The sequence below is a fragment of the Trichechus manatus genome, unplaced genomic scaffold, assembly GCF_000243295.1.
Source record: "Trichechus manatus latirostris isolate Lorelei unplaced genomic scaffold, TriManLat1.0 scaffold00016, whole genome shotgun sequence".
Lineage (NCBI taxonomy): Eukaryota > Metazoa > Chordata > Mammalia > Sirenia > Trichechidae > Trichechus > Trichechus manatus.
In genome coordinates, this window is record NW_004443952.1 from 21,662,597 (window position 1) to 21,685,125 (window position 22,529).

Consider the following 22,529-nt stretch of genomic DNA (forward strand, 5'->3'; position numbering starts at 1 on the left):
TTGCAAAATAAAATGTGTGCCAGCTCTAAACACTACAGCCAGAGTTTTAAGCAAATCCATCTGAGGCAGAATAAAAAAATACACATTGGTACCAATACTGACCAGGTTTCTGGATCCAGGAAGCCCTGGTTGTCCTGGAGGACCAGGTGGGCCTGGAAGGGGCACAGCTAAGACAAAGCAGAAAGGGGAGGTTAAAAAACACACTTGTTGAAAAATGCAGAGAAGAGTGTTCACAACCCCTCTCATGATGCTGCCAAGCATCCCACTCTGAAACGGCATCTTGGATGCTCTGGGCCCAGCATATGACCCAGGACACACTGATTGGTTCGGGGAAGAGCTGGGATTCTTAACTGAAGCCCTGGCTCAAGCCATGCCTAGAACTTGTCAGTTTTATAAGTGAATAAACTCCTTTTGTTGTTGTTGTTTGTATAAGCCAGTTGGAGTTGAGTTTTCTGTCACCTGCATCCACATATGTCCTGACTGATACAACTTACTTCACCCAAAAGACAAGCATATGACCTCTGACAGAGGAAGCAGGCTCTGAAAGAGGAGAAGGTGTTAGGCTGCAGAGGGAGGACAGGACAGTGCTGCGACAGGAGCCCTGACCTTGGGGCCAGGAGACATGGATTCCAGTCACCGGTGTGTCAATTCCTAGATGAGTAAACGGAGAAAAGATTGAAGTTGTCAAGGATTTCATTTTACTTGGATCCACAATCAACACCCACAGAAGCAGCAGTCAAGAAATGAAACAACGTGTTGCATTGGGCAAATCAGCTGCAAAAGACCTCTTTAAAGTGTTAAAAAGCAAAGATGTCATCTTGAAGACTAACGTGCGCCTGACCCAAGCCATGGTGTTTTCAATCGCCTCATATGCATGTGAAAGCTAGACGATAAATGAGGAAGACAGAAGAAGAAATGATATCTTTGAATTGTGGTGTTGGTGAAGAATATTGAATACACCATAGACTGCCAAAAGAACGAACGAATCTGTTTTGAAGAAGTACAACCAGAATGCTCCTTAGAAACAAGGATGCCGAGACTATGTCTCACATACCTTGAGCATCTTATCAGGAGGGATCAGTCCCTGGAGAAGGACATCATGCTTGGTAAAGTAAAGCGTCAGCAAAAAAAGGGGAAGACCCTCCACAAGATGGACTGACACAGTGGCTGCAACAACAGGCTCAAGCATAACAACGATTGTGAGGATGGCGCAGGACCAGGCAGTGTTTCGTTCTGTTGTACACAGGGTCGCTATGAGTCAGAACCAACTCGACGGCACCTAACAAGAACAGCTGTGTGATCTTGGGTAAACGCAAGCTCTCTCATCCTCACTTTCCTTATCTGTGAAATGTAAACAGGCATATCTCCTTCACTGGGCTGTGGTGAGAACGGAGTGAAATACAAACTATGACTGCACTTTGCAAGTTTTACAGCATTCAACAAAGGGTTCTTCACTTTTTAAAAAGTTACAATGCACTTAAAAATCAGATCAAAGTTATTGCCCTCTTCCTCAGAAAAATGCACACACACACAATTCTACATAAAATTTCAGGGGGATGAGAGATCCCTGAGGACCATCCTTGAACTCTCTAGGAGCCCATGATTCCCCAACAAAAAGCCTTACTTTAGGCAAACAAAAAGAAGTATTATTTACAGCTAAGGTGGTGCAGTGATTAAGCAGTCAGCTGCTAACCGAAAGGTCTGCAGTTTGAATGCACAAGCCACTCTAAGGGAGAAAGATGTGGTAGTCTGCTTCCGTAAAGATTCCAGCCTTGGAAATCCTATGAGGCAGTTCTACTCTGTCCTATAGGGTTGTTATGAGTCAGAATGGGCTCAACAGCAACAAGTTTGTTTCGTTTTGTTTTTTTTGGGGGGGGTTATGTCTTTGCTCTCCTTCTACCTTTCTAATCCTGTCATCCCACCCCACGCTCCTCTCATTCCCCTCCAAAAATTGTGAAGTTCTTGGCAGGGTTAAGGATGTGTTTACAACTCCCAGGATTACCGTATGGAATTTTTCAGGTCACTGCATGCAAGTCTGCAGTTCCTACGTTGGACTTGAAAAATCTACATGTAGGTAATAAATGTCTAGGGGAATAAAGGATTAAAGGACTTAGGTTTGGATCGCAGTCATACCTCTTACTAGTATTTGTGACCTTGACCAAGTCTCTTAACCTCTCTAAACTTCAATGTTTTCACCTATTAAATGAGTTTGATAAAAATATCCATTTCATCTCCCCCACTAGGGTTGCTGTGAAGGTTACATGGGATGATGGACATGACAGTGTTTTCTAAACTGTGAATTGCTGTACATTATGTGAGAGGCAATCCTTACTCAGTAAAGCAAGGTGTCCTGGGTCCCCCTATTGCAGTGTTACTATGGACTATAAATTTTCTACTTCCTGACCACATCATGTAGTGTCCCTCCACTTCCTGTAATGTTCCTCCACTTCCTGAAATGCCTACTCATCCTTCAAGGCTATGTGGGCACCTATGGTTTTACCCGTCCTATACCTTCTATCTTTGCAAGATCAATATCCTCATCTCTTTCTCTTGAGATTTTCCCTTTCACTTCTACAACCTTTTGGTTTCTGAAGGAGCTGCTATGCTTTTATGTGATCCTATCTCCTCTACCTCCTGGTCACATTATTGGTCCAAGGTTGAGCACCTGGCCCAAGACAAGCCAATGAGAATACTTGCCCTACCTCAGGACTTTTCAAACTAAAACTGAGAAAGCAGGTCAACATTTCTAGCTGATGGCAGAAGCTATAAATTGTAGGCAGCCATATTTCCTACCATGCAGCGGATGTGGTCTGTGGTGAGGAAGCACAAAGCTGCCATACAGATAGAAGCCAAAATCAGAGATGGTGAGAGAGTCCTCACAGTAGCTGAGTTCCTGAGGACCAGCTGTGGGTCTGTGTCTCTCACAAATTGATTGTTCACCCCCTTCTTCCCATCCAACAAATTTTCCTTTGGCTTGATCTAGTTCGATTTAGGTTTCTGTCACTTATAGCCAAAAGATCCATGATTAAGCCAAAGCTCCAGCCCCCCAGCTTCTGTAAAACTCTCCTCAATACCCCAAACACTGTGGACTGAAGGTCTCCATTTTCTGTAACTTCTACCACACCAGCCTCAGGCTAACCCAAACAACAAAAAAATTATTTACTGGTGCTATTATTGTTACTAGTATTATTATTTTCCAGCACAGGGGTAGTGAAAAGAACTCAGGCTTTGGAACTACACTGATTTGGGTCCTAATCCCATGGGTACCACTTATTAACTGTGTGACCTTCGAAAGGTTTCTAAGTGTTTTTGAGTCTCACTTTCCTCATCTGTAAAATGGGGGTTCTAATATATTCCTTGAAGGACTACTGTAAGAATTTAATAATGTAGTAGATTGACCAGTCAAGTGTCTAGCACTTGGTAAATGTTCAATAAATGGGGATTTCCTTCTATCTCACCCATTTTGCATTTGAGAAACTGAGGCTCAGAGAGGTGTGAGATTTTACAAAGAGAGAATCAATGCTGGTCTCTAATCCACATGCTTGGCTGTCAAGTCCCTAAGGTCCAGGCTTTGACAAAGCTGCCAAAAAGGCTCCACCCAGGACACAGCCCTCTGTTAGACAGTGTGGTTTACCAAAAGCTCTGAGAAGCCACCCAGAAGTGGTGACCCTGAACACAGTAAGGACAGCATGAGTGAGGGGGCAGCTCACAGTACCAACCTGCTCCCAGGATAGCTGGAGGTCCTGGTGGCCCTGGGGGTCCCGGTGGCCCAGGGGTGCCAGGTCTTCCAAAGCCAGGTGGCCCAGGCAGGCCAGGAGCACCCGGAGGTCCTTGGGGCCCGATGATCATCTCCCCTTTCTGGCCCTATTAAGGCAAGTACACAATAACAGAAGAGAGAAAGTACCACCAATCACTAGAAGTCCATTCAACTGCTTTAATAAGGACATCTGTTTGGACCTCTTGGTTAAGAAGAGCCCAACTCATCCCAGGCTGCGCTCACCCCCACCCTCCATCTTCCACCCTGTCTAGTTGGTCTCTCTGTTGTTCAGATTGCCCCACATCCAGCCTCATCTCTTCACTACAATGCCATCATCCTAAGGTCAGGCCCTCAGAATGCTTTTCTTTAAGAGTTACTCTTCCTCTGATCATACATATATGCCATAGTCTTTGTAGAAAATTTAGAAAATACGAAAAACAACGATAAGGAAAAGTGAAAAGACTTAGCATCAATACTCTGAGAAAATTTCCATTAATCTCTTCCAGTCTTTTTTTCCCCAAGGCTTTGCATATGTACAATTTTCACACAATTTAGATCACAGTGTATATACATTTTTGTATTCTGCCTTTTTAACATCACTTGTATTCCCAATCATTAAATATTCTTCATAATCAGCATTTTAATGGCATATTATATGCTTATTTATTTATTTACTTTTGCTTGCTGCTATTAAGCAATCCTCTTGACATTTAGGTTTTTCTAAAGGTTCAATTCTGCTGCTCAACCAATGGATGAAAGGACAGGCTTTTCTTACATAAGCTCCATTAGGAAGCAGCATAGTGTACTAGGTAATAGCCCAGGTGTGAATCCTGCTCTCATCCTTTCCTACTCTATGGCATTGGTGATGCTATTGATCCTCAATAAGCCTCAGTTTCCTCCTCTGTAAACGGGAATGATGATGGTAACAACCTCATAGGATTATTATGAAGATAAAATGAGATAATTACATACTTAGGATAGAGATAAAATGCATACTCAGTATAGTGTCCAACACCCAATAAGAAGTCAATAAAAACCAGCTATTGTTATCATTATTCTCAATACTGGGATCAGCTCAAGGTGGTGCAAGATCTAAAGAGCAGCAGCCCACTCATTGTGTTGAATGACACAGAGAGCCCTGGAGTCAGAGGGTCCTTGGAGATCATCTAGTCTAGTCTTTGCATTTTACAGATGAAGAAACTGAGACCTAGAGAGAGGAAAGGACTTGCCTAAGGTGACAAAGCAAATTAGAGGCAGAGCTGGAAATAGAATCCTTGTCTCCTAGCTTTGCTGATTCTACCCTTACGGTGAGCTCTGGGATCAGGATTTGTTGACGGTCCCCGAGGGTCAATAATTGGATTACATTCTCTTTGGGGACACAGCTTGATTTTCTCTCACATGGCCTGGAGAAACTTCATATCTTACACCAAGCCTGTCTAGGGGCTACTTCCTTCATACGATTTCAGAAGGGTCAAATACAAAACCAGTTGCCATCAAGTCGATTCTGACTCATAGTGACCCCATGTGTGTCAGAGTAGAACTGTGCTCCATAGCGTTTTCAATGGCTGATTTTCAGAAGCTGATCACCAGGGTTTTCTTCCGAGGCACCTCTGAGTAGACTCAAAACTCTAACCTTTCAGATCAAATAGCCCCTCTAAAAACATCTCCCCGCTTCCCATTCTGCCTCGATTATTTGATGTGTCCATCACTAATAACCCCTTTGTGTTGAGTGGGTTTCCCACCATTTACATGAATAAGGCAGTGTGGTTAATGGCCTGGAGTTACCTGAATGCATATATCCTTGGCCAGCTCCCTTTCCATGGGCCTCAGCCAAGCTCCCCATCAATAAGCAAGTATGAGGGAAGAGCTGGCCAATGCCCAAGTCCTGCCTCTAGCTGGTAGTACTATGACCGACCCTCGACTCTCCAACTGCCTAATCTTATTGGGGGCCTTCAGGGAAAGCCATAACTCCTCAGGGAAGACGACTGGGAGAGGTCACTACTCACCACCAGTCCAGGACTTCCTGGCAGGCCTGGAGGCCCAGGCACAAAGAAGTTGCCGTTAGAGTCTCCTTTTTCTCCTTTGAAGCCCCTGTCTCCATTCTCTCCCTGGAAGCAGAGAACACAGGACTATTTTAGTAAGAGTGGGATGAAGTTGGTTTCTGACATAAGCCCAAGAACTTGGAAACACTGGCCAAATGTTTAGTAGAGAAATACTCACCTTCAAACTGTTCAGAAAATGTCTCAGATAAGTTGGATCAACTGGAGGACCTAAAAAAGAAATGCTTCCTAAAATTCACTATCATAGTTTCAGAAACTTAAAAATAAGTAAAAGTCTCCCAGTTGGCAGCCACTGTTACATCCTAGAGGAAGTGAACTAGCTTTGTCTAATTGAATAACCAATGACTTAGAAGCAGAAGTGGGTCCTACCCTACTTTTTTGTATTCTACTTACAAGGTTGGAAGAATGCCAACTGTGCAGCAACCCACCTCCCCACAGCATTTGTGAGAAGCACTGTTTCCACAGATCTGGAGCTATACCACTCCCTTCTCCCGAACTCTATATATGGGAATGGGACACAGAAAGGAAGCTTTCGGGAGACCAGCATTTGGGAAGTTATCCCCTTTCCCCACCACGGTGTGTGGGGTGGACACTAGATCAGACAGACAGAACATCCCTTTGCATTTCTGGTACCCAAGCCACTGGGATCTTGAGCAAGTCCCTGGCCCTCTTTGGGCCTCATTTCACATATGAAACACGAAGGAACGGGACTTCTGGTCTCTCTTGATAACCTTCTACCTTGGACCCTCCACACCCATAACTGGCTCTCCCTAGAACTCAGTGCAGCTTCAGGTCAGGGCTGTAATTTAATCAGTCTTATTCTCTAGCTCGGTCACATTTCTCAGGAATAAAACCCCAAGGTAAGATCTAGAACAAGAGTTGGATTACCTGGTGGTCCCTGGGCTCCCTGGTCACCTTTTTCTCCTTTTGAGCCGGGAAGACCCCAGGAACCTTTTTCTCCTTTAACACCTGCCAAAAAACACACACAGTTAAAAAAAAAAAAAAAAAAAAGATTGTGGAAAATCACCTTCATTCAATATAAAACCTTTCCAAGACAAATTTTCAAACTGAGCCCTTTAGTAAAGTCCACTCAAACAAACAAAGGCCTACTGAGGAGTCACTATCTATAAAATCCTTTGCTAAATGATGGGCAGAGCAGAGGTAGATGCATCAGACACAATTCCTGACCTTGAAAAGCTCAGTTCGTGGGGGAGCCAGACAGAGCTAATGATAATACAAGGCGAGATGAAATAAGTGCTATCATTAAGATACTAACCGAGCATCATGGGAGCCCAGCAGAAGTTACAATTAACTCTCACGTGGATGGCTTCATGAATGCAGACTAAGGCTCAACCCCAGGTCAACTTTCCATCTCATCTTATCCATGCCTGTGCAGCATAGTAGTGTGAAGGGAGAAGAGGAATCTTTTGAGTTGGTGACTAGGGCCCGCAAAGGACAACTGAGTATTCCACTTACAAGTTGGAAGAATGCAAACTGTACAGTGACTCACCTCTCCCACAGTGCTTACGAGAAGCTCCTTTTTCACAGAACTGGAGCTACAGCCACTCCCTTCTTCCCCAGCTCTTTATATGGGAGTGGGGTGCAGAAGGGAGCCTTTCGGGAGACCAGTGTTTGGGAAGGGAAGCTACCCCCTTTCGCCACCATGGTAGGTGGGGTGGATACTAGACTAGACAGACAGAACATCCCTTTGAATTCCTGGTTCCCAAGAGGTGTGAAAGAGCAATCTCTGGAGCCTAGAGATGGGGGTACAAAGGGTAGATGAGGTTTGTAGGCTCAGGATTCCCAACATGGGAGAAGGAAAGTGAGCATCAGAGTCATGTGGTGTGGTGCTGCCATCCTGGGGTCAGCGGGAAGATGCAATTGTACCTTGCAAGGCCTCACTGATGTTGGGGGAGCTGCTTGAGACTGAGGACCTGACAGTGTGGCCTGTGGGGCCTCCACCTCCTACAGTAAGACCCCAGACAGTGGTGATGACCAGAGAGAAGGATAACCAGCTCAATGATGTGGCTGCTCACCTCAGGGAAGAGTGGTAACCACCCACGGTGAGTAGAAGGACACGCGCTTGGCAGGGGCTGCCACACCCAGAAAGGTCTGTTCCCTCTCCTTTCTCCCACAGAGGCCCCATAGGGAAGGGGAACAACTGGGGATCTGAGAAAGCAAAACCAGCTCCACACCCTCCTCTCCAAGGTCCACCTTGCCCCAGAGGAGAAGGGAGAGCCTTGAATTGGATCTGAGCAGAGTTTTAAAACAGCCTAGACTTGGGTGTTTGTTACAGACAGTGACAAAAACAAAAAACAAACAAACAAAAAAACCGCACGGGACCAGATATCATCAGGGAGATTGCCACCTGACAGGCTGGGGGTAGCAGAGACTAGCCGGAGGTGGATATTGGAAAAAAGATCTTCCCCTATTTAAACCGGAAGTATTCAGACTCTTAATCAAAAGGGGGACAAATGTCTGGTAGGATACGGAGACCGGGAGGGTAAGAGTGACTATTCACCTGTAGGTTTCTATCTCATGGCCTTTCCCTCTCTGATGCCTTGTAGATAACCTTCAATAGGTCATGGCCATGATGACGTTTATTACTCGAAACTCCAAGCCAGCACTTCTCACCCCTGACTGTGCATACACATCACCTGGGGAGCTTGTTAAAATGCAGAGTCTGGTTCAGTAGGTCTGTGGCAGAGCCTGAGAGTCTGCATTTCTAACAAGCTCCCAGGTGATGCTAATGCTGCTGGTCCCAGAACCCTTCAAGGCAAAGGTTTTCCAAGGTCCCATGGCCCTTCCCGGTATCATAGCTCTTGGTACATTGCATTATAGTTGTTTTTCAAATAGTTAGTTTCACCTAATAGACTCTAACAGCCTAGGTGGCAGGAACAGGGCAGGATTCATCTGTCTTGGCTCAGTGCATGCAATAGCAACAAGCAAGGGGAAGGCATCAGGGAAAGTTTTATGAACCAACTAACAAATGAAGTGCTTCCTGCTAACTAGGAGGCTCAGCCAAGGTGTGTAGAATGGACAGATGAGTGACAAAACCACACAGAGTTTCCCAACTCCACACTATGGCTCAGCTACCACCCCCTCCCCAGCCACACAGTCAGACCTTCCTGACCACCTACTCTGCACCCAGCACTGGACAAATGGAAACCACCTTCCTCAGAGCTACTAGGGTCAGGAGATGTCCCAGAGAAACATAAGGTGAAGAAGGGCTGGTGTACCATGGAAGGTGATGAGTTCTGAATTCCCAGGATGAGTGGTACCAACCTGAAGAGAGAGAAAAGGAAGGTCACACATCACAAATCCTGCCCTGGTGTCTGCATGCTTATGCAGCCACCATTCCAGGGGTGTGTGGCAGGAGAGGCAATGTCATGGAGCCAGGCCTTCCCTTGGCTCTGGAGGCCCAGAAAGCCAGAGTGCCCCGTCCCCTGCCCCCAGCAGCCCTAGATGCACAGGTATCCCAGGCCTTCAGTTGGGAGGCCCATCATGTAGCTGGGCTGGAGTAGACAGAACTAGGTCCTATTGGTCAAAACCTCAGCATAGGGGAGGCCCAAGGCTTTAAGACAACAAACCAGGGGAGTGCTGGTTTGGCCAACGATGAGCATCCTTGGACTCCTTTCTTATAATTAGGATTGATTCATGTGAGAGGTCAAGTGTTCCAGTGAGTGCCATGAAGCTGGGCCAGCCGTTAGCTTTGCTACTGTATATAATCAAAGATAAGCATATCGAACAGATGCTAACTGCAGTGGTAATAATTAAGGGGTTATCATTAGAGTTGGGGGGTTATTCTGGACTCCCCATAAAGTGCCAGGAGTCTGGAGTCCCAGCTGTTTCAGATAATATTCCTTCCCTGTTTTTTTCTCAGATTCCTGCATTTCCTTAACTTTTTAAAATAGAGCCACCTGCAACCCTGCTTCCATAGCCCACCTTCACCTTTTCCCCCGTTGGTGTGTGTAATCAAAGCGATCCCTTTGGCACCAGCATCCTTCTGTGCTTATGGGTGGTGGGTTGCAAGCTGCTGAGGGGTCACCAAGAGAAGATGGGGGTTGGGGTAGGAAACTTTGCAGGAAAAACATTTCTAGGTTAAGGATGAAAGTTGCAGCACCAAGCTATTATCTTGCAGCTATGCTGATAAAGTTCCTCCACTCCAGGCATGAGCTGTATGTACATTGCTATGCTGTTGGAAGGTGCTGGGTTGAGAAGGGTGATGTGAAATGCTGGGCAAGAGAGGAAGCATTTCTGTTTCAAAATGTCCACTTGGAAAACTGGTCAGGAAATGTCCGTGCCCCAGGTGCCATGGTGTCCAGCCAGGCCACGTGAACTCAAAAACTCACCTAAAATACTTTGAGCTTGTCTTTGGCTTCTCTTAAGGTGTTCCATGACCCTAAAGGCCATGGTTATTGTAGAGGGTCATAGCATAGGTCATGGTAATTGCAGTAGCATTTTCCAAGCACTGTAAAGTTTGTCAAGTGCTGTCACATGACTGGTCCATTTGCAGCCTGAAATCATGCTAGTTGGGGGTGGGGCTTTGCCTCTCTGGGCTGCAGTGTCCCTGTCTGCACGTTAGGCAGTGGGATGCAGCCATCTATCAGGATGGTCTCTTGAGCCCATCGATGCAAGCGCGTGAAAGCTCTGTTCTGGGTTGCTGTTGCCCTCCTGTCGAGCTGGGAGCCCGTGCATGTTAGTCACCTTCAGCCGGTGGGTCCTGTCCTCTGCCTTCCAGGCCACAGTTCCCGGGCCCAGTGTGAAGACTCGGTGCTTCAAAGGTCAGACACGGGCAGATGTCTAGGCAAACACTCAGCCAAACTGCGTCATCTTGAAGCCTCTGACCCAAGCCTCATCACCACCTCCAACAGGCATTAATTATGTCCCCACTTTAAGGAATCTTTCTAAATTGTAATTTGCAAGCTCCTGGGAGCAGAGACCACACCTGTCTAGTTCACTCCTGTGTTCCCAGGGCCAAGAAGGATTTGGCATTTGGTAGGTGTGCAATAATTATTTGTTGGATGAATGGTTCCATGACTAATGCCTGTACACAGAGAGAGGCCCACCCTCCCTGGGTTTTCCCACAGAAATAGGACTCTATTAACAAGAGTGAAAACACAGGGACTGTGCCACTGACTGGCTGGGAGACCCTGGCAAGTTCTGACCTCCAGGCTTAGAGTGTCTGTATCTGCTTGGTGGTCAGGAGACCTGGGCTATGATCCCAGCTCTGTTAGGGTCCTGCTGGGCGACCTTGGATAAGTCTGTTAGCTTCTCTGAGTCACAGTTTGTTTCCTCATTATAAAGTGGGAGCAATAATCCCTGCCTCTCAAGGTTGTGTGCTGTGCAGTAACATGATAACGGGAAAGGACAGAGCATGGTCAGTAACAGATTTTAGCTCAAAGTTCCCAATGCAAAGACCACTGGGTGGCAGTGCTTTTTTAGTGTTCTTTTTTTTTTTTTTTTTTTTTCCCTCATCTGTATTTTTTAAGGGGTCTATTTCCCCTTTTTTGGTACTGCTCCAAGCATGAAGCCAATGTGGTTACGATAACAAAAGGCCATGCTTTTTCAATTGCTTTGGAAGAAGTATGCTGGCAGTGTGTGCCCACTTAGAAGATCCAGGATGTTTCACTGCCACGAGTTATTATCTAAAAGCTTCTAGACACTTAATGGTCTATACGAAGGTGCTAGAAGACATCAGAGAGAATGTTCATGGAAAGAAGGGGCACAAGACAGAGGCTGATCTTTTTCTCAAGAGTTGCTCTTCAAGGCAGTGACTATATGTCTACTTACTGGCATTTTGCAATGTGGCCGGGCAGGAATTGGGAAAATGGCCTGTGGGAAATGAGAACAAGAGAGGTGAGGCCATTAGCCTACCCAACCCCAGGACACCAGATTCTAGCATAGGCCAGCCCAGTGCCCACTCCATGCTCCCGTGCTGAAGTCCCCCTTGCTCCCTCAACTTACTCCTTTGATGTTAATCACAGCTCCAGGTGGTCCTGGGGGGCCTGGAGGACCAGGTAAGCCAGGTGGGCCCTGAGGAAGGAAAGCAAGGCCATTCCTGAGTTAAGGTAGTGTCAGTGCAGAGGCAGCTGCCTCAGCCTCCCTCAGAGCTTGAGAACACAACGAGGAACGCAGGGTCTTCCGAAGCCGACCAACTTCTTCCATGGGTAGACCAGTTCCCTTTACAGAGCACTTCTACATTCATGACCTTGCACTTTACAACAAACCATACTGTGAGAGCGGAGCAGCAACTATTATCCCTGCTTTACAAGTGCAGATAATGAAGCCCAGAGAGAAGTGACCTGCTCAAGGTCACACAGCAATTTAAGGCAGAACCGAGACTGGAACCCAGCTTCTGACTCGCAGAGCAGTGCACAGTCCATACTGAGCTGACGTCCTCTCTGTCAGCGTGGAGATCGGGTCCGGGGCCGGGCGGGGGGGGGGTCCCTCATGTGATACGATGCATGCGAGAGTGCCTCATAAATGCAAACAGTCCACTCTTATTAGATACCAGAGTCATTTTCAAGGCTGGGTCACTCTGGCCTCAATACCAGGCAACTTTTTCTCCTTCAAACCTGGAGCCCAAGCAGCCCCTTGCTGCAGGAGGCGTAGGCTCTGATCAGCAGGCATGAGGAGTCGAGCCCCTGTGGAAGATGTATTGATCATCCCAAATTAAGGCATCAGTGTATGGTTTACGAACAGCTCCAGCGGCCCTGATGAGTGTTAGTCACTCCCCAGTGCTTCAATAAAATTCTATTTCTTGATTTCTGGACATACGAAGCGGAGGCAGTGTGGTATGAACGGTAGCAGCGGTGGACCTAGAGCTGTGTTGGCATCTTGGGTTGGCGGCCTGGGGTGGGTACTTAACTTCTCTAGGCCCCGGTTTCCTCTTGTGTAAAACAAGGGCCCCACAGAGTGTCTCAAGCCCTTTGTACACTGTCTGGTATATAGTAGGTGCTCAGTGAACGTCGTTTTCCTTCATCTAGCCCCTGTATCCGCTGATGCCCCAAGGTACTGCCATCCTGTCAGGCTCTGCCTAAGTAGCTGATGTGCCTTTGATATTCACTCACGAGCATTTACTGAGCACCCACTAATGTGTGAAGTCCCCGGGACTGCGGAAAGGAGGGGAGGGGGGCATTTCACCACTAGAGTCAGAAGACCTGGGATTTGCAACCAGATTTCCTGAGTACACCCAGGGCCTCTTTCTACCACCCTCCCTCGGGTCTCTCCTAAGCTGCTTTAGGTGACAGGGACCCTCCTGAGAGCGAGCGGAGGACAGGGCTGGGTGAGAGGATCTGTGGAAGTGGCAGTGGAGGAGGAAGTAAAACATTCCCGAACATTCAGTCTGCAAGCCTGCTCACTGGACCCAGCCCCTCTGCCCATCCCTGTGCACACAGGCCTCCTGGCTCCGTGACACAGGACGGTGCGGAATGGGGGCTGTGGTTGTGGCACTCACCGGCATCATGACCCCTCGATCTCCCTTGGCACCCTTGAGGCCATTCAGTCCTGGGCGACCCTGAAACCCACATGAGACGCTTTAGCAAACCCACTGCCTGGCCCACGTGTCCCTCCTTTGCATCCCGTCTGAGGACACTGATACCTACAGGTCGACCAGGGAAGCCAAATTCTCCTTTACGTCCCGGTGGTCCTTTGGGCCCCTACAGGCAGAATGAATACGAGATTAGGGAAGAATAGAAACTCCAGGTCTGTGGAGATGAGCGGTACCCAGCTTGCCCTCATGGGCAGTGGCGATGATGAACCATAGGTAGGAGAAAGGAGGACAAGGGCAAATGATGACATGACCACCTGCCACCCTCTCTCCTCACAGTTGGAACCGCTTGCTCAACCCCTCACCACACCCTCTTCCTCCTGTTGATTCTACCCCCTCCCAGACCCTGGTCTTCCAAGACAGACCGTGGTCTTCCAAGACAAACTAAGGAGCAAGAGGTCAGTAGCTCATGGCCTCAGCTCCCAGGTAGCCTGGTGCTGGACCAGCTCAGAAAGTAGACCATGGTCCTGGTCTTGTGCCCCAGGGCTCACACGTGCCCTACTCTGAATGATACATCCCTGCCTCAGCCCTCATACCAGCCCTGCCTGAGACCTTACTCCAGGATTTGGTTCCTGCCTTGCTTCTACCCATCCCTAAGGACTGTAGTCTTATCTTGGCACCCTCATCCTCCAGCTGAGCCCCTGAAGCATGGGCATAGCCTATTCCAGCACTAGCTGTCTGGACCCACAGGTTTCCAGAGCTATTGCCTTCCTCCAGTCTCCTGCAGGAACCCTCACGCCCTCTAGGCGGGGGATGCACACTACTTGGCCTAAGCTGCCACCGATGACACACCCAGAATACGTTCCACCTGGGGCCTGGGCCCGCCCACTCCTATAGCTGGGTTTGCACATTGTCCCACACCCTTTGTATTTTCACAACCGGGACAAGGAAATCTAACAGAGCCAAAGTGTGCCAAATGCTTCAAGCCCCAGTACAGACCCAGCTGAGAGACACTCCACTTACCATTGGCCCCGGGGTTCCATGCACTCCAGGTTCACCCTAAAACAGAGAGACACACTCTTGTCATTCAGAGGAACACTGCTTGAGGCACAAAAAACATGGGAAGCTGAAGCAGATGTATGCCCTCAGGGTTTGATGACATAATTACCTTTCTCCCCCTCAGCCTTTCCACAGGAATGTCCCCAGTCAAGATGGTGCCTGGCTCTCCCTTCTCACCCTGCAATTCAGAGAATGTTTTGATGAGGTTGGGTCTCTTCTTCACCACCTTATCCAGAGGGTCACTAAGGCCTCATACCTTCTACCACCATGATTTCTCTTGCCTTCATCCAGCCCCACTGTTCAGACATTCCCTCCAACTATGGGAGGCAGACAACTGCCTAACTGACTAGATGTTCTCTGAGCTATTCCCTCCATGTGCCGTCAGAGTTACTGTCCTAAAGCACAGGCCATGGTCTTCCATGCCCCTCCATGGCGCCCCTGCTGGTCAGCCCTTCCAGATCCAGCCCCAACACGGTCGTTCTCACACCTTCTTGTACAGCAACCCTACAGGATATATTTGATGGTTTCCTTTCCTGACAACTCAACTTGAGGTCTGCTCCTTCCAAGAATCTTTATTCATGTTAAAACAACTGAAATTGGGAAAGGAGAGGAAAGAATAAACACTAAGGCCTCTCAATGTAGGGGCTTCATGTCTCCATGTGGAACTTTGCTCCCCAAATTTCAGGCTCCTGTGCAAACACTCACTTGGTCAGGCAAAGCTACCCCACTGGTGGGAAATGGGAGAGATGGATGGGCTGATGGCAGGAACACAAGGCCCTGCCCCAAATGCTGTCTTCAGCAAAGCCATCTACTATCCAGGAGGCTTCTGAGAAGATATATGTCCAGAGAATAAGGGCAAGTAGAGAAACCTTTTATATCACTCTCAGGCTTTGGCCCTAAACCTAAATGTGGGCCCCTAGGGAGCTGGGCTGGACCACAACGAAGACTCCTTTCAACAGGGCTGAGGGCAGTGGTACCAAAGCTGGCAGAGCAGCCTCTTCTGCTCCATCCCCATAAGCCCACACTTGATATTTGGATCTTACCACTCCGCTGGTGAGGAAAGGAGTCCTGAGCACGCCAGCAGCAAGAAGAAGCAAGCACAAAAGCATTAGAGGTAGAGCGAGAGAAAGTGCATTTGCTGTGATGGCCGGAGCAGAGCTGTCTGGGTGCCCATCCCAGTCTTTCAAGGTGGCAGGAGGTTAGTGGTGGGGGCAGCACGAAGGTCCCTCTAGATCCATCTGATTGAGCCGCATGGGAAACAGGGCATTTAAAGCAAGAGCCACTCTTGCTTTCATGAGAGAAACATGACTGAGCCTCCTCCCCAGCTAGAGCTGCCCTGGTCCCATCCCATCCCCTCAGGCCCATGGCAACAAAAGCATCCCAGGACATCACCCCCATGCAGTACCAAACCTAGCACAGTGAACCCTCCACCTGCTGGAATTGTGGTCCAACAGGCATTGGAGTCCCTCTCCTCCTCCTTGGGGGACAGTGGTGGAATGGTGGGGGGAAGGAGGAAGAACAGAAGCCTCATGCTCTCTTCTCTTGGAGAGCACACCCACCCTCTTTGACTCCCCAGACCCTCCTTGCAAAGTGCTCTGACTGGCTTTGTACAAGCTTCTATCACAGTCGTGACCGTGCTCCCTGTCGGCTCTTTGCATCCCTGCTCCCTGTACCTTATTTCTATATCCCTAGTGCCTAGTATAGGAAACTGGCTAGCACACCTTAGGGAACCAGTAGTCGGATGAATAGATGGATGAGTAAATGGATGGATGGATGAATAAATGAATATAACCCTGAGTCTTTTATATCTGTTTACAGATATCACCCTCCCCCTTATCTATAAAAACCAACCGTGAAGTCAATTCAAAAAGGCAGATGTGGAAAGGTACAAAGAAAGTCCTTGAGAGTTCTTAAGCAGTGTTCTGTATGCTAAATACTTACTCCAAAGATTTTGGACCAAGACTGCCATTCAACTACAGAATGCCCCAATTTATAATTTCTAAGAATTATCATTCTTTTCATTCACTAATGATATAGTCTTTCATTCAATAAATATTTTGAGTGCCATTTGTGTGCCAGGCCCAATTAAGAACTAGAGTTTTACAAAAGGAACTGGCATGAGGCCTGCCCTCAGAGACTGTACATTCTAATGCGGGTGCCCAATAGGCAGTTAGACAAAGTATAAAAACAAAAAAAAAACCAAAAAAACAAACCCATTTGCCTTTGAGTTGATTCCAACTCATAGTGACCCTATAGGACAGAGTAGAACTGCCCCATAGGGTTTCCAAGGAGCGACTGCTGGATTCAAACTGCTAGCCTTTTTGGTTAGCAGCCGAGCTCTTAACCACTGTGCCACCATGGCTCCAGACAAAGTATAGCACCTGTGAGAACACTTCAAAGGGAATGTTGGGTTGAGTTCTCTTCCCAAACTATGATGAAAATCCACTGCACCACCCACAGGCCACCCTCATCATGGAGGAACTTTGAAATTATACAAATTAACAGCTGGGGAGTGACTGCTAATGGGTGTGGGGCTTCTTCTGGGGATAATAAAAATGTCCTGCACAACTTGGTGAATATACGGAAAACCACGCAATTGTACACTTCCAAAGCGTGAAGTTATGTATATGAATTATACCTTAATGTATAATAACACAAAAAGCAAGTTAACAGCTACTTTCAGCCAATTTGAAATGTTTAGCAAATTCTGGAGCACAATCCTACTCAGATACCTAGGCCCCTCTTACCTGCTCTCCTTTCAGTCCTGGAAAGCCAGGTATGCCAGTGTCACCTTTTGGTCCTCTAGGGCCCTGGAAGGAATTATTGGAGGGTTTGTTGTTATTTGTTAAGATTAAAATGCTTTAACCAATCAGAAATACTTTTTTCCAAAAAAAGTAGAATAGAGAGCGCCAGTCCCCAGCTAGGTGGAAAATCACAATTAGCTGTGGTATTTTCCTAATTTTAAGTGTTCCAGAAATGAATGAAAGAGAGAAAGAGAGAGAGAGAGAAAAAGAAAGAGAGAGAAAGAAAGAAAGAAAACAGCACAGTGTTAGGAGACCTGCAGGCTCCACACCTCTTTCAACTTCAGTTTCCTCCATCCAGGTGTTACGGAAACAGCCTCTAATCTGATCTTGCTGCCTCTGCTCACACTGCTCTACCAGGCCATCCTGCAGCCCCACCCCATTCATCTTCCATGACTCCTCCTCCTTCTCTGGTTCCCCACTGTCTATGAGATGGGATCCAAATGTCCTAGCCTGACATCCCAAGCCCACCCCAGCCAAGCCTCAGCAGCTCATCTTCCACACCACCTCACACCACCAGGGGTGATTCGTCTCCCCTTAACCCTCTGCATTCCCTACTACCTCTGCCCCTCTGCCCCCGCCATCCCCCTGCCGGGAATGCCCATCCACCCCTCTCTGCAGAGCCAAATCCCACATATCCTCTAGATCTCCCAGTCAGAGGTGACCTCAACTCCAACAGACACTAAATGTCTGTGAAAATGACTCACACAGCAATGACTTCCGCCCAAAAAGGCATTTCAACACTTTCCTGCCATGTAACTTTTCACAAGTTCCTGTCTTGTCTCCTGAGTTAAAGAGTGAGTTACTCATTAGAGCACTGGTTTTTTGGTATTTGCTGTTAGTATTTTTTTTAATAGTGAAATTCATTGCGTTTCTTTCCTTTTTTTCCAAATAAAGTCTTAAATGGAAGCTCGATACATAAAACACGTCAAAAGGGAGCTTCCCTTATTGGAAGGCTGTGGCCTGGACCCTGCTGCTCGACCCCCTCCTCATGCCCTGCAGTGGCCTTGGAGGCTCTTTTGAGGAGCCTGGGGCTCCCTCAGGAACATAGAACCACTCATTTACAGGAAAATGTTTTCTGGAACATGCTCCAGGTCATGAAGCAGCCAAGCTGGGGTTGGAGCCCAAAGGCCTGACTCTTCTCTTCCTAACACAGGGGCCTTCTCCATGGCTGCCACTCTCTTCTCTTTGAATGTCTGGTTCATGTGTATCTTTAGCATCATCATAGGACAGAGTCCTGGAAAAAATGTACCAAATTCAAAAAAGCATAAAGAACAACCAATCACTTCTAAGTCCACAATCAAGAACCAGCTTCTATTACATTTTTGACACATTTCCTTCATTTTTTCCTGGAAGCAGAAGCTGTCACTTGTTGGCATTCGGTTTTTCAGATGGAGCCCCAGAACCACTCATTCAGTGTCTTAGAGAAACCCTGCAGGTCCCACCTTGGGGCCAGGTAGGTGGGCTTAAGTAAAGGCTCAAACTTTTAGATAAAACTTCTACAAAGAAAGGCATTTTCACCTTTTGTGGTGGAAGCCTGACAGTGGTGCACACAGACTATTAATTACTGGAGTTCTATTCCATGGTTCACCTCCCTCCCCTGTCCCCTATCGCCACCACTCTTTCCCCTTGGGGACTTTGATGGGCTTTAACTACTTGAAATGTTTGACTCATCCACTTGCATCTACAGGAAGTCAACCACTTCTCAGGCTTCAGTTGGCTCTGGGGTAGAAAGAGATCCAACCCTCCAGAAGCTTTTCACAGTACGGATGAGAACAAAGGACAAGGACACAAATAACTATAATTCAAGGCAGAAAAGAACCACAGGAGAGGTGAAAACAAAGCCTCACGGGACTCAAAAAAGGGAAAGATCAAAAAGGCAGGGGCAATGAGGAAGGTTACATGAACAAGATGACGCTAGACCTTGGGCACACAGAGATGGAGGAAAATGGCATTCCAGGTGGAAGGAACGGAATTGGCAAAGACTGTGAAGTAGTAAAGCCATGGGCACAGATGGAAGAGAGCTACCGAGTACTTACTGGAAATCCTGGCAGCCCAAGCATGCCCTCTGGCCCAGTGACACACCAAAGGTAAAGTAGGCCAGATTAGAGACAGCCTTTCCAAAGACACAGTAGGAACACTGGTCTACTCCCTCCCAGCACCTTCCAAAGGCCTAAGCATTTTTCCATATGCAGGGCTCACCAGCCCGTTGTGCAGAGGAGGATTCTGAGGCCCAGGAGGGCAAGAAACCTATGCAGAGTCACACAGCTAGTTGGGGGCAGAACCAGAAGTTTCTCAGGCACCCAGAGCCTTGGCTGCCCTGAGCCAGAACTCTCTTGATTTTACGTGGCAGCCTCCTCTGTGAAATCACTCAGCATCTGAAACCTCTCAGGGCCCTGAATGCAGCACTTGGGACCTCGATAAACATTCTTACTAGAACATATTCCTGATCTCTGAGGAGTGAGCCCAGGGCATGTGAATAAGATGCTGTATTTGGAGGTGGAAATGGGAACATGTTTGTAGGACTCAGTTCTTTTTCCTCAAAGGAGCCAGAAGGTTTACCTCCATCCATTTGAAAGTCCCTGGGACACAGAGTTTGTGGTTCACTCCTTTCTGCCAGCCCCAGATACCTGCAGCTATTAAAGGCTTATGAATTTGGCACAATATAGAGAGGAATCTAACTAGATATCACAAGTTTCCCAACATACTGTGTATGTAGTGGTGCAGGGAAGCATAAGGGTACCAGCCAGGACTAGAGCCCTCTCAGACAGGGCACTGCCTCTGAGTAGGAACAAGCTTGAGAAACCACTAGGGACGGAGGGGGCCACTGAAGGCTTGGATTTGCTCGAGTGAAGGACAGTGAGTCCGCCTGCTCTGAGCTGGAGAGGAAGGGAGCTCTCAGGGCGAGTATGGCAGTGCAGGCAGGCAGGGCCCAGGGACTAGAGGAACAGAGACGCACGCCGATCTTCGCTTTTAAGCATGTCTGTGTTTTGCTTCAGTATCAATCTGCCTATCACCCTAAACCTCCAAAATAGTTTGGTGAAAACAAAGACCCTCTGTGTATGGACTTTGCTTTGTGGGCTGGTTTATTTTAGGGTGTGATTAGTGGGTGGTTTTAGAGATAGGAAGACAACCACAAACAGAGGTCACTCAGCAGAAGTAAAAACTTGGCGCCAGAAGAACCTCCCAGATACTTGCAGAAATCTTGGGGAGGGCACTAGATTTCCCTGTGGACATGGGTGGGGCTTTGGGCCAGCCTTATTGGGATCTGCAGTGCTGGGCAGCCCCAGCAGACATCTGGATTGTACAGCTGTGGAAGGATAAGACTCTTCAGCTTGTGCAGAGTGCCTCAGCTTACAAAGCAGTTTCACACTTGTTACCTCTTATAAGCTGCCCCAAAGTCTGGTGAGATATAGCCAGAGAGGAGAATCAGAGGCTCATAGTGGTGCATGATGTGTGGTGGAGCTGGGCTGGACCCCAGCAGCCCAAAGTCAGAGCTCTTTCCTCTTTCCCCAGCTGCCACCCAACAGGCACTGGAAGATGCAGTGTGGATTTATCGCACAGTCTGGAGGAGGAAACTTCCTTCTCTTGAGTCCTGTCTTACCATGGACCAACACTGTGGACTTGAACAAATAATTTAACTTCTTTATGTGTCAGTTGCCTGATCTCTTAAAATGGGGCTCAAAAGACCAAGGCAAGTCATGTTCCCTCCCTGGGCCTCAGTTTCCCCATTAACACAACGATAGATCTCTCAAGGCTCTTTCTTGCCTGTGAAATGAGGTAATGCAAATAAAAGCAGGTCAAAAGCATTGTGCAGACATCAATTTGTTTGTTACTTAAGATTCTCTGAATTCCAGTACACGTACTTCTGATGCATAGGAGTGGAAGCTTCCACTGCATTGGACAAAACTCTGCATTACCAGAATTACTGTGACAGTAACTTTTCAAAAATGCAAAGTTCTCTTTCCACTCTACTGTCACATATTCTAATGCTATGCTTCAGGAGCTAAATGGATTCCAAACCAACCCGAATTTATTTCAATAGGGACACCTGGGTAGGAACCTCACTCTAGGGCAGCTGGGGACACGCACCGGAGGCCCAATGAGCTCAGGAATGTCAGAGAAATTCATGAATCCATGGGTGATGTTGATCAAAGCCTGAAAGAGAAAAACCAGACAATGAGGACAAAGGATGGCATGTGGTCCGCCTTGTTTCTGGCAGTGAGGCTTTAATTAAAGTCACCCAGCATGTCAGAACACAGGCAGACTTAACACCCTCAAACCCATCGCGAGCCCACCCACCCCTCTCATGTCTTACAGAACAGCCCTGAGCTGCCTTATCACTTTTTTCTTTTAATTAAGGTTTACATTGCGCAATACACGAATGTATTCTCCGTTTAAAAAATTTGAATCCACACATACACACACTCACAGAAAATATACAGTGCTGTTTTGTTTATTCCTGTATTTGTGTGTGCATAGGTGTATGTGTGGGTGGTTATTTTACATAAATGGCATCAGGCTGTATGCATTGTTCTTCAACTTGTGTTTTTCACTCAAGTATATAGCTTGGAGATCTTTCCATGTGGAACTGTTGGCTATGGACATTTTTAGTTTTAACAGACTGCCAAAAAGCTGTCCAAGGGGGTTGTGCAATTTACACTTCCACCAGAAGCATATGAAAGTACCTGTTTCTCTCCATCCTTATACACAGTTGATAGTTTTTAATCCTAATTTTGTTTTTGTTGTTCCAGTCATCCTTTTTCCTGTTATTTGGGGCTTTTTGTCTTTCTATCATCTGTCAGTGTGACATCATTTCTCTCAGGAGGCCATGATTTTTCCCAAATGTGATGTCCTAATATTAAGTGGACTGCAATCTTGTCCCAGCCCACATTCCAGTCTTCTCTCCAAATTTCCATCCCACTCCACCCACCCTATGCTGGCTCTCTCACACAAGTCAGCTCCTGTGCCTTGGACACACCCACATGTTCCTACCTCTGTTCTCTGGCTCAGGGTGGCCCTGCCACCTAAACTCTGAAAGCCCTGTACTCCAGGCGAACCTGGTAAAATCCTCCTCAGCTTTCAAGTCCCTGTTCAAAGACACCTCCTCCAGAAAGCCTTCCTTGATCTCTCCTATCCCAAACCATCTTTCCTTTCTTGTTCGCCCGCTTATGTTTCTTTGCATTTCAGTTATAGGACTGTTACAGCCATTCTCCCCTCCTGCACTGGGGACCCATCGAAGGTGGGGACTGTGTCTTACTTATCTTTGTACCCACAGGGCCTAGCATGGGACCTGATATGGGGGGTATGGATGTGGGTGTTTGCTATTGTGGTGTGCCGTTGAGTGGGTTCCAGCAGAG

General features: G+C 47.4%; 1 protein-coding gene across 1 annotated transcript in view; it reads right to left on the reverse strand.

The window, feature by feature from the left end:
- The window catches only part of COL15A1 (collagen type XV alpha 1 chain), a 118,193-nt gene that overhangs the window by 8,715 nt on the left and 86,949 nt on the right, over positions 1–22,529 (reverse strand). Inside the window, exons 21-34 of the mRNA XM_012554375.2 lie at positions 21,262–21,327; positions 17,116–17,178; positions 14,478–14,546; positions 14,333–14,368; positions 13,425–13,478; positions 13,277–13,336; positions 11,785–11,853; positions 11,611–11,652; positions 9,057–9,102; positions 6,706–6,786; positions 5,978–6,027; positions 5,764–5,865; positions 3,720–3,864; positions 103–167 (exon numbers count right to left, since the gene is read on the reverse strand). Coding sequence (XP_012409829.1) covers positions 103–167; positions 3,720–3,864; positions 5,764–5,865; positions 5,978–6,027; positions 6,706–6,786; positions 9,057–9,102; positions 11,611–11,652; positions 11,785–11,853; positions 13,277–13,336; positions 13,425–13,478; positions 14,333–14,368; positions 14,478–14,546; positions 17,116–17,178; positions 21,262–21,327 — 948 coding nt within the window. The remainder of the gene's footprint in view (positions 1–102; positions 168–3,719; positions 3,865–5,763; positions 5,866–5,977; positions 6,028–6,705; positions 6,787–9,056; positions 9,103–11,610; positions 11,653–11,784; positions 11,854–13,276; positions 13,337–13,424; positions 13,479–14,332; positions 14,369–14,477; positions 14,547–17,115; positions 17,179–21,261; positions 21,328–22,529) is intronic.